Genomic DNA, 16,390 nt, shown 5'->3' on the forward strand with positions numbered 1-16,390 from the left:
CTCTCGTTTAAGTTGAACTCTAGCAATTCTCAAAAATTATACCAAGTAATATTACTAGTTTTTGAAAGCTTAGAACAAAGAAAAATGAAGGTTGTGTCACCAATGATGTTGGCTCTTATGTTAAGAGAGAAAAGACCTGCTAATAATACTATGATTAGCTATGATTTTGTGAAAAATAGGACTCAACAACAACAACATAGATTGATGATGGGAAGAGCTAGCAATCGGTCCGGGGTCCATGGCACTCATCTACCTGCTACAGATGACATTGATAATGTATGTTATTACCTCCTTATTAATTTGTTACTTTTTTCTTTTCTGATTCATCTTTTTATATGCAAAAAGCGGAACAGATGATTTGTTTAGCAATAGAAGCTGTATTATTCATATATACTTCGTAGTACCGGTCCTTTATTATTGTATAAGTAGTAACATACTTGAAAATCTATGGTATTTGAATAAGGAAATACTGACTGATAGAGTAATATATGTAACTATTAATCCCTAATTTTCGATGTAGGTGGAAGTGGAGAAGGAGATCAAGAAAGGTAAAAAGGATAAAGAGGAGAAGAGGAAAGAAGTTGAGGAAACTGTTGACTCACACCTTAGCCGTTCTGGTCAAGATCAACACCCCAAGTCTTCCCCTACCAAATAGTTCAATTTCTTTTTTTCTTTCTTTTTTTTTTAAATAATTATTTTTTTATTTTATTTAAAAAAAATCTTTTTCCATTCTAGAATATGTAAGTTTCTTTGACTTATCTATGTTTGGCATGCATGTGCATAAAAAAATGACATGCTTAACAAGAAATTGTAAATTTGAACCAAGTTTCTCCAATCTCCATAATATAAGAAATAATACTTGTATGCTCTTTTCATCTTTATGGTTCATATTATACTCCGTATAAACCAAGTAGTCCATATATGAGTGCTTTATACTTTTATCAATTTGGAATTATTAATTGTTGGATCTCCAATAATTATCTATATTAATGAAAATAAATCGAGCTCATCAGATCGAGGTAGTGTTCCTAGGTTAAACAATTTATTTATTTATTTATATTTTTATTTTTATTTTAAAATAGAACTTAAATGGGGAAATTAGGAAGGAAAAAAAAAAAAAAAAAACCACGAACTAGAGGTGACAAATAGGTTGTTTAAATCGGATTCATTCAATTAGATTATACATATCTAGGTAAGGAAAGTTGCAAGTTGTGTAAGATGAATTCAGGTTAATGTTGTATAAATTTGAGTAGAAGTTAGGTCGGGTCAGTTTCTAATCATTCAATGTCGGCAGTACATGTTAGGTTGGGATCTCAGATCATCCAATTTTGATCACAGTTTAAGTCCATCATGTCAATTTTGCGAAAGAATATCTTCTTATTGTACCTCAAGCTTCATTATTATTAGGTCAAAATTTACTACTTTGTATATTGTTTAAAGAACGGTTAATGATAATATATTGTCTAATTAAGTTATATTGTCTAATTAAGATATGAGGGTAGCTCCCAAGTTGGTCCAATGGCGCACACATGCACACTCGAAAAGCCACTATTGCAAGTGTGCAATCAAATAAAAATTGCATTATTTAAATTAGTAAAACTACAAAATAGGCCCTAGCAACTACTCCATACGGAATAATTAATTCAAGTAATTAGGTTAACCTAGGATATTTAATGATAATAAACACTAAAAAGTATGAAAGATGATACAGAAACTTACCAAAAAAAAAATACAAAACGCAACTAATCAAATTGGCGGCCTATGTGCCCATCAATGATCAATGATGGCTAAAGATTAAAGAAGATCCGTATATTACTATAGTACTTGCTTAAGTCATTCTCAATTTGTTTATTTAAATTTGATTACTCTAGTTGACTTTTCAATTTATTGAACCTTCTAATTTTGTTCTTCTAAATTTACCATTCCATATTCATCAAAATGTCAATTAATTTCTCCTCTATGTTTCTAGTCAAAATACAAGACTAATTCAATTTTTATTTTCAAAGTTGGCCTATTTGGCCATATGTATAGTAGTTTCCACTTTGTCCACCAATATTCAGTTAATTTGACCCTTTTACAAAATCATAGTTATACATCATAAGTAGTACATGATATAAATTCCCAATTTCATAAGCCTGATTTAAATTACTTCTCACTTTCCTTTTTCTTGGAAAAAATTTGAAAATTATTGCTGGGAAATTTCCTCTGTTTTTCTTGCTCTCCAAACTTTTCGCAAATTTCAACACATATAAAGCCCCCTTATTATTACTTTTTTGTACTTAATTTGAGTTCAAACAATTTTTCATATGGGTTTTGCTGAAATTCTCACAATTTTTTCAATCTGGGTTGTGCTTTGGATTTTATAAAATTCAAAAATTCCTTTCTGGGTTTTATTCTTCTCTTCAAAATCTCATCTGGGTTAATCTTATATTACGTTAATTTTGTGTATTTCACTAGAATTGATCAATTATTACAAGCTAAAAAGTGTCAAAAATGGTGGGTATGAATGAAATGTCACCATCTTCAACGAATGATGCAACTGCATATGCAGCAGCTTCAATATCAACACAAATTATGATTGCAACCGTAATAGTCCTCTTCTTTGTAGTAGCCCTTTGTTTCTTCCTTCATATGTATGTCAAATGTTTTTGGGCACATAATAATGAAGACCCTAACGTGGTGTCATGGCGCCGCCAATTAGCCGGTCAGCGCCGTGCTGCAGCCGTCCCTGCGCATCGCCGAGGTTTAGACCCTGCCGCGCTAAGGTCGTTGCCTGTTCTGGTGTACAACCCCAAGGATTTTAAGGATGGATTAGAATGTGCTGTTTGTTTAAGTGAAGTGTCAGAAGGGGAGAAAGCTAGGCTTTTGCCTAAATGTAACCATGGGTTTCATGTTGAGTGTATTGATATGTGGTTTCAATCTCATTCAACATGTCCACTTTGCAGGGATTCTGTGATCTCTACTACTAGTAATTCGTCGAATGATGATGCTAATAATGATCTTGAGTTGCAAGATGATGATGGTTTGTATTGGTCGGATTCTAATTCGGATTCTGATGATGGGACTTCTGCTACTCCAAGGGCAGCAGATGCACCTAATTTTCCTACAAATGTTCTGTTTTGGGGTGATGAAACTCGAGTTAGCGCGTTTGGACAAGGTGCAAATGCTGCTGCCTCTTCATCAGCATCTTCTTCTGGTGTCAATAGGCCAAGATTGGATGAGATGGTAATTGATATACCAAGTCGCGAGTTTTGTGAGGATTGCTTGTCGTTGCCACCACGAGTGGAGGAGGCGAAAACTCCGGTGATGACGAGGTTGAGATCGTTGAGGAGGTTGTTAAGTATGGGACAAGGCCAGGGGAATAAGGTGGCTCCTTCTAATTGTGAAATTGATCAGCAAGCTTAAACCAAAAATATTCAAGTTTGTTGTTTGCAATTTGATCATGTATAGATTTTCTTTACCAATTTTAACAAATTTAATTACTTCGTATATAAGATGGGTGATTGGTGGTTTTCTTAAGTAAAAGATGAAAAACCCCACACCCACATAGCCTCATAGGGTTCTTAGTTTCTTACAATGATTTATTCTTTTGTTAAATGTAGTACTTTAGTTTACTAGCTCGATGTTATAATGTTTGTAGAAATTTATTACCCTGTATTTTATGCATGAGTATAATTCGGTCTCTTGAAAATTTATATTATTATCCTCTCACATACAACATCGTAACTATATAATATTATAATGTACATGTGTGTATTATTAATGGAGCGGCACATATGCACTCTTAATTTCAAAACAGAGTTAATACAACTTGAAGGTATTAATATTTACCAAAAGTTTCACTGAAGGTACTCATGTTTCAAAGGTTTTATTTAGCGTACTTAACTTGCTACAATAGGTAAACTTGTTTTTTAAAAAAAAAGAAAAATAAATTTCTGACAAAATAAAGGAGGGTACTAATGTTTCGTGAAGTTCAATTTTTACATTAGTACCTTCAAGTTGTATTAACTCTTTCAAAACATGTGTATTTAATTTATCCTGACTTTTTTTTTTATCATGTCCAAGCTATATACCAAGTATCTTATTCTATATTTTTTAAAAAATTAAAAATGAATTAATACATTGATTCTATTTTACCAACTTGGAAAGTTTATGGTATTGTAGCCTTGTAGGGAATGGGGATTAATTGGAGCAAACTCGAGGATGATTTTCGGCATGTGCATGGTGATCAAACGCACATAGAACTTTACCTCAAATTTATAACTCAAAAAAATGTGAGTCTTATACAAGCCTTTCAAGCATCCTCCCTTAGTATTGGACCTACTCTTATCTAATAAGAAAGGAGAAAGAACACTTTATCTTAAACTAAAATTAGTTGCTTTTGCTTGTGGGAGTATAGTTCTTTCATCAGCACATACATAATACATGCATTAATAATATTTATCCAATCTGAATTAGGGAAGTCATGTCACTTTTGTTGTGCTAATTATAAAGTTTATAATGATGTATTAATAGTACTTGCTTTACATTAGATAATTATTATAATTAGGGAATGTCATTGTTCTTTTGTTGCAAGTCTCGTAATATCTCCCGTAATTAGGAATTGGTTTGACTAATGAATGAAAATTTGGGGATAATCCACATCAACTGTGAAAATGATTGCAAGAAGTACTTTTTAATGGTGATTTAATTTTGTAAAGTTCGTGCTAAAAGCCAAGAATAAAAAAATAAAATGAAATATAAGCATAAAACTTGATTATTAATACAAAGAAAATAGAAATTAGTTTATACTTTATAGAGGGCGAATTTACTACAAACTCTGTTTCAGGTTCTGAAAAAGTTCATTTTTGCCTCTTAGAAATCTTTGTAATTAGAGAATAAATACTAGTATCATTTAGGAATGGCTCTTGCCAATCTTGTGACTCAGTCTCACTTAATTTAGTTGGTCAACATTTTTGTAAAGAGTTGAGACTTTCTTTTTTCAAATTTTGTATCCAATAATTTGGTCCAAAATGTGTAATTTTACTTGACTATCAATGTCAAAAATGTGTATTTTTACTTGGATTGATAACTTGACTATCAATGTCAAAAAATGTGTATTTTTACTTGGATTGATAACTTGACTATCAATGTCAGAAGGCTGCTCTATAGCAATATATTGTGTAATTGAGTTACCATCTCACTCCAATAAAACACAATCGTGAAAAAAAAAAAAAAAAAAAAAAAAAAAAAAAAAAAAAAAAAATTGCTCTTTCTAACATAACCTTATATGGTTGACTCATGTCCACATACATAGTTAAACCGGGCTTATTGCTATTTTAATCTTAACTCTGCGTTTTGCCAATAATAAACATCTCTTCTCTTAGTTATCGTTCACCTCATAATAATTCCTTCAACCTCTTTTAAACGGGCATACGCCTATGTTGCCTTCTACTCACATACTACAATACGAGTAATCTAACATTGCTTAGAGATCGATTCATGTCTACTTATCTAAAAGATACTCGGAAAAGATATTTCGTACAAATTATTAGACATTTAATTACTTCAATTAATTGTATGTTCAAACCGTCTCATTTTATTAGAAATATAATTACGTCAATTAATTGTATGTTCAGAACGTCTCATATTATTAGACATATAATTACTACAATTAATTGTATGTTGATATGTCTATTTTATATAGTGATTTACCCTCGTCCCTTGGTCATAATTAGGAGTATTTTTGACTCTTTAGAGCCACTTTTATTAAATATGTGTTTTCTAGTGTTTTCGTAGTTTTGGTAGTGTTTCGTAGAAAACTGCAGATTTGGAGCGTTTTTCCGGATTTATTTGGAGCAACTACGAGCACGACCATCTTTCATAGCCCAAGGCCGGTTAGAGTCATCAAACCGGTGATTAAGGACTCGACTTAGAAGTAAGTGAGGCATTGGACCGAGTGATTAAAGCCCCAAAGAGGAAATTAGCGATTGGGCCAAGATATTAGCCCAAGCGAGAAGTCCAAGTAATGCCAAGAACCACCGCCCCGATCAGGTAGTGGCTCGCCCTGAGGCGCGCCCGACCGGGCAGGGCGGAGAACAACAAGGCAACCCTTCGCTCGAGCTTGCGTCTAACCGGGCGCGAGAGAAGCCCTATAAAAGGAAAAAGGCGGGCCCGGCTAGGCGAGCTAGCGCCCGACCGGGCGCGTGCTTTGGAGATCAATTCCGACGATTTTACTTAGTTTCTAATTAGGAGTTTTGGAAGCTTTGTATAAATACGTTTTAGTTGTTTTGATACAATTATCTCTTTCATTAGTTAAATTTTCTCTTACTTAGTTTTAAGCTTAGACTTCTCTCTTGTTTCTCTCTCTACAACTCTTGGTTTAATTCAATTCATTATTTTCGTTAACTTTGGTAACGATTTCTTCTCTTTTATTTTCAGTAATTTAATTCATCATGTCTTGTTTAATTGCTTTGATAAGTTTAGATTTAATTATGTGTGAGTAATTTTATTTCTAGGGTTTATGGGGATCCATAAATAATATGAAGGGGTAATTTATTATTGTTATTGTCAATGCTTCATTAATTTCCTATTGATTGATTTAATGCTATGCAATTAAATTAGGCCTGGTTTAATTGTATGAGTTAAACAATATTGATTCAAGATTCGAGAGATGAGAATTGATGTTTAGGCTTAGTTTCAATAGGCAGGTTAATTTATAAATGGTTAAGTCAAGATTCGAGAGATGCGATTTAATACCGGTAGATTAATTCTGTGATTGTAATACGTAGCGAAAACCCTTTATGATCTACTCTTATACAAGCCTTTCAAGCATCCTCCCTTAGTATTGGGCCTACTCTTATCTAATAAGAAAGGAGAAAGAACACTTTATCTTAAGCTAAAATTAGTTGCTTTTGCTTGTGGGAGTATAGTTCTTTCATCAGCACAACATAATACATGCATTAAAATTTATCCAATTTGAATTAGGGAAGGTCATGTCACTTTTGTTGTGCTGATTTTAAAATTTATAATGATGTATTAGTAGTCATTGCTTTACATAAGAAAATAATTATAATTAAGGGACATCATTGTTCTTTTGTTGCAAGTCTTGTAACATCTCTCGTAATTAGGAATTGGTTTGACTAATGAATGAAAATTTGGGAATAATGATCCACATTAACTGTGAAAATGATTGCAAGAAGTACTTTTTTTTTTGATGATTTTATTTTATTTTGTAAAGTTCATGCTAAAAGCCGAAAAAAAAAATTAAATAAACATAAAACTTGTTTGAAAAGAAAAAAAAAAAAAAAAAATTATAGAGGGCAAATTTGCTACAAACTCTGTTTCAGGTTCTGAAAAAGTTCATTTTTAGAAATCTTTGTAATTAGAGAATAAGTACTAGTATCATTTAGGAATGGCTCTTGCCAATCTTGTGACTTAGTCTCACTTAATATAGTTGGTCAACATTTTGTAAAGAGTTTAGACTTTCTTTTTTCAAATTTTGTATCCAATAATTTGGTCCAACTTGACTATCAATGTTTACTTGGATTGATAACTTGACTACCAATGTCAAAAGGCTGCTCTATAGCAAAATATTGTGCAATTGAATTACCATCTTACTCCAATAATAATAATAATAATAATAATAATAATAATAATAAATCGTGAAAAGAAAAATTAAAACCAAACGCTCCTTTAACATAACCTTATTTGGTTGACTCATGTCTAAATTGGGCTTATTAACATTTTAATCTTAACTATGCGTTTTGCCAATAATAGACATCTCTTAATTATCGTTCGCCTCACAATAATTCCTTCAACCTCTTCCAAATGGTCATATATGCCTATGTTGCCTTCTACTCATCACATACCACAATACGAGTGATATAACATAGTTTAGAGATCGATTCATATCTACTTATTTAAAATATATTTTGTACAAATTATTTGACATATAATTAGTTTAATTAATTGTATGTTCAAACAGTCTCATTTTATTAGACAAATAATAATTGCTTCAATTAATTGTAATTATTGTATGTTCAAAATGTCTTATTTTATTTGCAATTAATTGTATGCTCAAAACGTCTCGTTTTATAAGCCATATAATTACTTTAATTAATTGCATGTTTAAAACGTCTCATGTTGTTGACTGTATTCATAGCTTACGAACTTGTCCTCATGACTTAGTTATATACCCCCTTTAATCATGCTTCTCCGGAAGAAGTTAATCTACACAAACATCGACTTTACTCATATAGTCAATTCCAATGTATAACCAAAGTTTATTGACATGCACAATATTCAGTTTGTAACTTATTTATAGTCTTACAAGAAAAATAAAAACCATGTGCCATAGCATTATTGCATTAGTAGTACGAGTAAGTAGTTATAGAAGTACTCCTTTTAAACCACACAAAATAAATGCTTTGGTACATAGTCAAACTAGTCACAATCAAACTCGTATTTTCTCTAAGCAATTTTGAAAAACATATAATAATATGGAGTATATATTTTTTTTATTAAAAAATCGATTGGCATTACAATATAATTATTTTAAAGTTCTCAACCATTTATTCGAAATAAAAAACCTTACATTAATAATAACTCCGGAATATTAAAATTGACAAGATGGTCCAATGCATTTGACTATTGATTTTCCAAAGGACAAATCTATCCTAACCAACCAAGCAAGCCATACACTTGCTATATACCAAAAGTTAGTTAAGGAGCAGAGTAAACAGGACCATAAGTTTTGGCATCATATTCAGGCTCATTAAGCCTCTCTAGGTTAACATATGGTATGTCATCCTCCCTCTTCCTCTGATGAAACATGTTGGTGAGTGGCCCCGAGAACGCAAGGCGGGGCCAGTAACCGCCACCAGTGGCGGTTGCAGCTCTTCCAACGCCTCCATGAATGGGGCCCGACACATTGCCACGTTGCTTAGGAGTTTCCTTAGCCTGCTTCTTAGCCTTCTTGGATGATGATGATTTCCAAAATGAAAGGAAGGCAGATTTCCATGACTTCTTGCCACCCTTTTTCACTCCACTTGAACTCGCTTGTTTCTTGCCACTCTTTTCTTCTTTTGCCTGCTTCTGTTTCTTCTCTTTGGCATATTTCTTAGCCTCTTCCAAAATCTGCTCAGATAAACACAAAACAAAATGAAATCTTTGGCAAATAAAATTAACAAGTCCGACACCCAGGACTTGAAAATCCTGGCTTCGCCCTTGTGTACGTATGTATGTATATATTGCTTATACTATGTAATATAAATAAAGGAGTCCTTTTGTCACAATTCTATGCATTTGAATATAAAAAATAAAACATGAATTAAATAATAAACAACTTTCACAGTTGATATCATGATTATTTATTCATGCAAAGAATTGAATTTGTTATTTTTCCTGACCTCTTTGAAATCCGCCTTGGCATCATATTCACTGCTGCTCCTGGCATTGTTCGCGGTGTTGCAAGACTCGAAACCAGGGAAAACAGAGGAATCCTTCATTTTCTCTGCCAAAAAAAGGGTTAAAAAGCAAGATTAGTTTGATTTCCTGAAGTTTACCAAGGAAAATGAATATGTTTATAGAGTAAAAAGGACTAACCTTTGATGAACCTCTTAGTTTTTCTTGAGGTGTAACCCAATGTACTTAAGTCAGTGTTAAAAAAAAGTCAATAAATAGAGTTGAGAAATTATAAAAACAGAAGTAAATCATATGTTTCCATGTTAAGAAAAAGAAAGATGATTTTCTACCAAGTTTATTTTGTTTGATCACATTGGTAGAGTTTTTATTTATTTTTATTTTTTAACTAGGGTCTGTTTTCTTCAGCTTAATTTCATTTCAGTTCAGTTCAGCTCTTAATTTCCTACTCTCATAAACAATTCATTTCATCTTTATTCAGTTCAGTTCAATTCAATTCAGCTCCAATCAATTTAGTTCAGTTCAGCTTAGTAAATTAGAACAGACCCTTACAGCTATGTACCAATTAATTAAAAGGACTGTTAAAGGTTATTTGGGAAGGTGAAGAGTGTAGCAATTGGCAAATTAACCCCAGATTTTAAGGAATCCAACATATTAGGCAAATTATCGTAGCCAGCCAACTCAGTCTTTGTTGAGTAGAGGGAAAGGTATAATATTGGAAACTTGAGATATTAACGATACGACAGATATTTATACCATTTATAAATATAAAGATACGATCGTATCATTATATTATGGAAAAATATAAATAGTATTCACATGACTTTTTATTATTAAACAAGCCCAATGTTTTATATTAGGCCCAAAGTTTGAAGCTCTCGATTTTCACAATTAAGGCATAGCATATTTTTATTGTATATTTACCGTAACTTAAATAAAACTCTTTTACGGAGTATATTGAAGAAATACCATCAATTATTTCTTCAAAAAAAAAAAAAAAAAAAAAAAAAGGTTTATCATGACAGTGAGAGAATTTGTTTACCTAATGTCTCATCTCTTTACAACCACTAGTCCCCCCCCCCCCCCCCCCCCCACTCTTTTATCATTTGGCCACATGAATTTACTTTGACACTGAGAGGCACTTCTTTATTATAATTTGATCTCAATCATAAAATCAAATTGATATAAATCGTAGTTGTTTTGATGTAATTAATTTCGATACACAACAGCTGATAGGTTGTTAGCAATTATATAAGATTGGAATGCAAATGTACGATTGTTTGATAAACTTAAGCTATTGTCTTAACGTTAAAAAATACTTGCATGTAATTGTTCTAGTCTCATGTTTGAATAGATAAAATACACTACTAAGCACCACTAGCAAATAGTAATTACTACGTAAACTAAAACTACTTTTATACTCCTATGATCGACATTGGTACTACTTCTAGTCTTCTACACTTATACTTTGTTTGTATGTCATATTATATGGAGTACATTTTACTTTGTTTCTAAATTGGGGAGAATCCAAGACAAAATTTTCGACCAAATAAAAAGGTCTATGTCATGTCACATTGAAAAATCTGTATTTTAAAATGATAGTGCTCAATTTTGTAGCAAATTGCAAATTTGGATAATATCAACAAATTGGAGTTCATTTCCATGGTAAATCAATGTTCCGGATTTTGCGATGTTATTCTTTTAAAGGCTTAAAGCATCCGTGAACTTAATCGATTAGAACTCTATTTTATTTAAAGATAATAATGGGACATTTGAGGGATGAGATAATGAAAATCTCTTAATTTAAATATCATGAAGTTTGCTCCTTAAACCTTGGAACATAAGGGCAATGTCATTATTCACTATCTCAACCTTACTTCAACTAAAACTCTACAATTATAATACCGTGTTTACAACAAAAAAAAAAAAAAAAAACAAAAAAAACAAAAAAAAAGGACACTATTTAAATATTTTCAATATCTATATCTATAATACCAAGTAATATATTGAACTCATATTAATGTTTAAAAAAAGTAACAAATTATTACAAATATAACTTGTTGGGCTAAAATGAATTGGGCTGGTAAAAGGCCCAAAATTACACTAGGGAGATTATAAAAGAAAATATGAAGATAGATTTTTTGGAAACTTGAAGATGAAATAATGTTTATGATGTTCAAAAAATGTTTACACAATTATATTAGTATTACCAAAGTAAAGCCATAGAACAATAGAGCCATTTAGTAAAATTATAAAGAGTGATTTGTATTGAACGGACTCAATTGTCATACAAATCATTCATAAAAATCTCCAATTCCAACAAAGAAAGTACTTATATATCATGTCTTCAATTATTACGCTACATAAATATTTATTTTTTAACATAATATAGGACCAACTATTCAAATGATACATTACATATTACGTATCAATTTCATTTATAGCAACAAAAACGATTGATTATTCGACTCGAAAAAAGTTGGAACACAAGATGGAATATATAAAAGGATAATACAGAGAAAAATGCCTATAACAGATGGCAAAATTATTTATTTATTTAATAAAAGGAAAATGACATAATAATTAAGGGCATTTGGGCCTGCCATTTGGGGCCTTCCAGTCCCTATAACAAGGGCATTCATCCAAATGACCGGAAGTCCCAGAAGGAACACAGCTGCACTTCCCACAACACATCAAGCAATATTTCATACACCTTGAGTTTATCCCCTTTAGAGCGCACCTTACTCCACATTTGTTGTTGCAAAATCCTACATGCACAATTTCATAAGAGAGAGATATAGAGTACGGCAAATGCCAATATTTTGTATAAGACAGACTTACAATAACTTATAATGTGGTGGTACGGCGATTTTTTTTTTTTTTTTTTAATACAAGTATAGTTGTTAGTTTGTAGCAAAACCTATTTAGTCCACAAACTTCATTTTACTTACAATTATACATACAATTATATTCCCCTCCTCGTGACGATAACTTCCTAATATTTCTTTTACTTGATTAAATCTAAAAATTAAAAGTTACCGGGTACACATATATAATAAACTCGTCTTATATTAGTATTTACATGTTGATGTACTAGAACCAAAAAAAAAAAAAAAAAAAAAAAAAAAAAAAAAAAAAAAAAGTTATAACTAAAAGTTAACGAAGGTAGTAAAAGTAAAGTAGGTAGAGAAGTTACCTGGAGCAGTGGCTAAGGAAGTAGGTGATTGAGCAGATGGCTGAGGTGAGAGATCTGCATTAGTGATAATGAGCAAGGTACGTAGAGCATAGGATTAGGGTAATTACAAGAGTAGCTGCATTTGAGCTCTTCATTTTTATATATTTTGAGAGGATGTATAGAAGCTTATGTTTATTATTAAGGTATTTTAAGCTATATGATAATGGAAGTTATACTAAGTTTGAAGGTCCATGCCATAGTGCACATACATATATATACTCTGTATTGATGTGATACATTCTAGTCTTTTTCTATTTTACTTTCTTTCTTTATGGAAGCCAACTTGGATTCCTGCTCTACAATTATGTGTCAATCAATTACCACCTAATAAGATATAAAGCCAACCAAAGTATCTAAAATTGTGTGCCATTGCCAGTTAATGTTGCGACTAATTTAGAATGGAGGGAGTGTTTTAGAAATGGTCGAATTGTGTTTCCGTATAAAATAAGTATCATAAATTTCGTAATAAGAAACAAAAATATAGTTATTTTTATATACTCATAGGAAAAAATACGCACTGTATTTAAATCAAATTAGATCAAATATTACGGAATATGATGAGTGTTTTTTTTTTAAAAAAAAAGGTAATTGCGTTTCCTACTAAGGGCCTGTTCTCTTTGCCTTAATTTCAGTTCAATTCAGCTTCAATTAGTTTAGTTCAACTCTTAATTTCCTTCTCTTATAAATAATTCATTTCAGCTCTAATTAGTGCAGTTCAATTCAGCTCAATTCAATAAATCAAAACAGGCTCTTTTGTTTTTCGAAAAAATTAAAAATGGGACAAAAACGCCTGAAGTTGTTCAACTTTATGAAGTATGAATAATTATTTCAAGGATGAAAGTCGGGAACCATAATAAATAGTCGGTGGTCTTTAGTCCAAATTAGTCAAAAATCTAATATATATATATATATATATATATATATATTATATATATATATATATATATATATATATATACTCATGCATAGATGCATGATAGAGGTGTACTATAGAATTAAGCTATGCTTGTATGATTTGTCATTTTGTTATTGTAATTAGCAATTTTATCATACATCTTTTATGGGTGCATGTGCTTTCAACGTAAGTAAACAACTTGTCATCTTACCATTTGAGAGCTGGCTAGATAGAGATATCTAATGAAACTTCCAAGAGCTTTACAATATTTTCAAGAGTTTTAGGTGAATTATCTTTATCCGAGTTAATTTAACACTTCAATATCTAAATTCTAAACTGAATAGAGTAGTTATATTTATCCTCTATTGACAATAGTAAAACCAATACTAGCTACATGTCGGCGCCTACACGAAGCTACAACTCTGGGTACAACTTGAAAATTACACGCCCAAGTGAGGAATAGACCTTAGAGATGTGCAGCATGCATGCAGTAGATGTAGATCTGATGCCTTGAAGGTTTGAAGCACATCACATGGCCTAGCTAAGCACCAACATTAAACGCTTACCAACATTTTGGGCTTATACATTGTACCACTTGTAGCCTTGTAGGCCCAATATGCAGCCCACATTTAGGGATATAACATTTTTGACGGGGATATAACATGTGAATAAGTGAATTAAAGTTTTCTTTCAAAAGAAAAAGTGAATCAAAGGTTTTTTTTTTTTTTTTTTGACTATCCAGAATAATCAATCTAATTGATTAAGTTCAAGTGTTATGTTGTGGCAAATTAAATTGAATTAAGGTCAAATATGGTTCCTAAACTAACGTATTTGTAGGTTTTTTTTTTTTTTTTTTGAGGCAAATTTGTAGTGTTTTATTACCTCAAGTATTGAGTGATGTAATTTGTTTCCTCAACCACAAAGGAGTACTATTTCCGGCCAAATAATTTAGGGATCTTACCTAGTCATCAAATAGTTTAAAAACCTTGCCTAATCATCAATAGTTGTATTTTGACAAATAAATAGTGTAAAAATCAAAATATTATTGCAATGTCAGCTTCAATTTAAACAATGACAAAAAAAAAAAAAAAAAAAAAAAAAAAAAAAAAGAGGAGTACAGTTTAATTGTTTCCACAAATTTACTTTCATTATATATTTATTCATACTTGTTTTGTCTATGCAAAAACTATATCAAAGTATGACATCAAGAAATTAAACAATCAAATAAAATTACACACATGAGTAAAGACACTTAAGCAAGTGAGCCAAATTGTAAATTTAAGGGCACTTATCAGTGCCTTTCTTGTTCTTCCAGTCTCTATAACAAGGGCACTCGGCTTTATCGGCTAATGGACCTGAAGGTACACACTTGCACTTTGAGCAACACATTACACACAATTTCTTACACAAGTTTCGTGGATTCCTGGAGCATCTCCATGCACATTTGCTCGGGCATAACTCTGGGGCTGTATAATTCCCTGAATACAATATGATAAAAAACGAACAAAGGCGTAACTTTTTATTCATGAATTGTTAGTGCTCGAACTAAATATTATTACACATTCTTAGATGCACTTGAGAATACTCAGATGTGTCTAAAGGGCCAAGGTATTTTTTTTTCCCCCTTGATACCCTAGACAAATGAGCAATACAATTATCCATGTATCATGTCTTCCATCTCACATAGAATTAGTCATTCTCGATATTTTAGACAATGTTTTTTTTTTAAATATAGGAGGACATTGGACATACATGATGAATTTTATTTATTACTTTGTATTATTTAAGATGTCGCGTATGACAAAACACAACTTAAATATTACATGCGATTATTTTCACCCTAGATTAATATTAGCAACCCAAATCAATTGATTTATTTCGAAAAATGTATATATTAATTAATCAAAGAAATTGACAATAATTAAATTACCTACTGCAGGGGATGATGTAGCATCAACAATGTCAAGGGCCAAAGAAGTTAGGACGAGGGAAATGAGAAGTAAAGATGGAAATGAAAACTTATTCATTTTTCCCGATTTTAAATATTTTGTGGGAATAAAAATGCTAATTTTGTTAATATATACTTGTATTTTCTTTGGCGTGGTTTGAATAAAGGGTTTATATAAAAATAGATAAGCTTAACATTTTCTTTCCTTATTACGGCTGTCATAAGCGGTGAGCCTTAGAATTATGCCTGTATGCCAATCGTGTACATTTTGGACTTTTACCAAAAATAGATTTGCGCTAAATTTTGATGTTATCCAAATCGAGGAAAACTATGAATGTGTAGCTAAATCTTCTTTTCTTTTTTTTTTTAAAAAAAAAAATAATTTATAATATCTGTTCTAAATTTGTCTTTAAATGATTAACAGCTAACTCAAAATTAGTAAAAGTTACTCGGATAAAAATATCAGATTTTATATGATAAAAGTAGTTTTCGAGTAAAAATCAAATTATAATGAGAGTGAGGGATAGCTCAAGTGGTTAGAGCTTCCTTTCTAATTGCAGGAGATCCTGAGATCGATTCTCACCCTCGTCTTTGTGGCTCTCTAAACACCAAAAAAATTATAATAAGTAGAAATAACTATATTACTCTTTTTAAACATACCTCATAGTCTATTTACGTTAATGTCATATTAGATCTAATTTTACAGTTTTCTTGCAAAAGGTTAAAAGAAATGTCAAATTCAATTAGCTAAAATTTACCTTTAATTTTTTAATGTACACTATTATTATTACCCCGTATTATAAAGCGAATATCCATAAAAGTTTTTGCTGAAATATTAGGTCCATCATGTGCTTATTTAACTAATACAGTACTCTAGATCGACCATATATCTTGTGGGTTTCTCATGTTC

The 16,390-nt window shown here is 31.3% G+C and overlaps 3 protein-coding genes and 1 long non-coding RNA gene across 4 annotated transcripts; 2 read left to right on the forward strand and 2 right to left on the reverse strand.

The window, feature by feature from the left end:
* LOC145571825 (uncharacterized) lies at positions 1–875 on the forward strand. The gene is made up of 2 exons (XM_081630862.1): positions 1–276; positions 521–875. The coding sequence occupies exons 1-2, from the start codon at positions 85–87 to the stop codon at positions 653–655; spliced, it is 327 nt and encodes a 108-aa protein (XP_081486988.1). The 5' UTR covers positions 1–84; the 3' UTR covers positions 656–875.
* Positions 876–1,762: 887 nt separating this feature from the next.
* Positions 1,763–3,702, forward strand: LOC145571826 (RING-H2 finger protein ATL60-like). Its single transcript, XM_081630863.1, has one exon. The coding sequence runs from the start codon at positions 2,494–2,496 to the stop codon at positions 3,403–3,405; it is 912 nt and encodes a 303-aa protein (XP_081486989.1). The 5' UTR covers positions 1,763–2,493; the 3' UTR covers positions 3,406–3,702.
* Positions 3,703–8,981: 5,279 nt separating this feature from the next.
* On the reverse strand, positions 8,982–9,726 carry LOC145571827 (uncharacterized). The gene is made up of 3 exons (XR_014096630.1): positions 9,586–9,726; positions 9,390–9,493; positions 8,982–9,117 (listed from the first exon to the last, which is right to left on the reverse strand). It is a non-coding gene; the product is annotated as an uncharacterized LOC145571827 (long non-coding RNA).
* A 5,045-nt stretch (positions 9,727–14,771) lies between these two features.
* Positions 14,772–15,559, reverse strand: LOC145571828 (peamaclein-like). Its single transcript, XM_081630864.1, has 2 exons — positions 15,463–15,559; positions 14,772–15,010 (listed from the first exon to the last, which is right to left on the reverse strand). Exons 1-2 carry the CDS (start codon positions 15,557–15,559, stop codon positions 14,811–14,813), a joined length of 297 nt encoding a protein of 98 aa, XP_081486990.1. The 3' UTR covers positions 14,772–14,810.
* Positions 15,560–16,390: the final 831 nt, after the last annotated feature.

This window comes from Chenopodium album, chromosome 12, assembly GCF_948465745.1.
Source record: "Chenopodium album chromosome 12, dcCheAlbu1.1, whole genome shotgun sequence".
NCBI lineage: Eukaryota > Viridiplantae > Streptophyta > Magnoliopsida > Caryophyllales > Amaranthaceae > Chenopodium > Chenopodium album.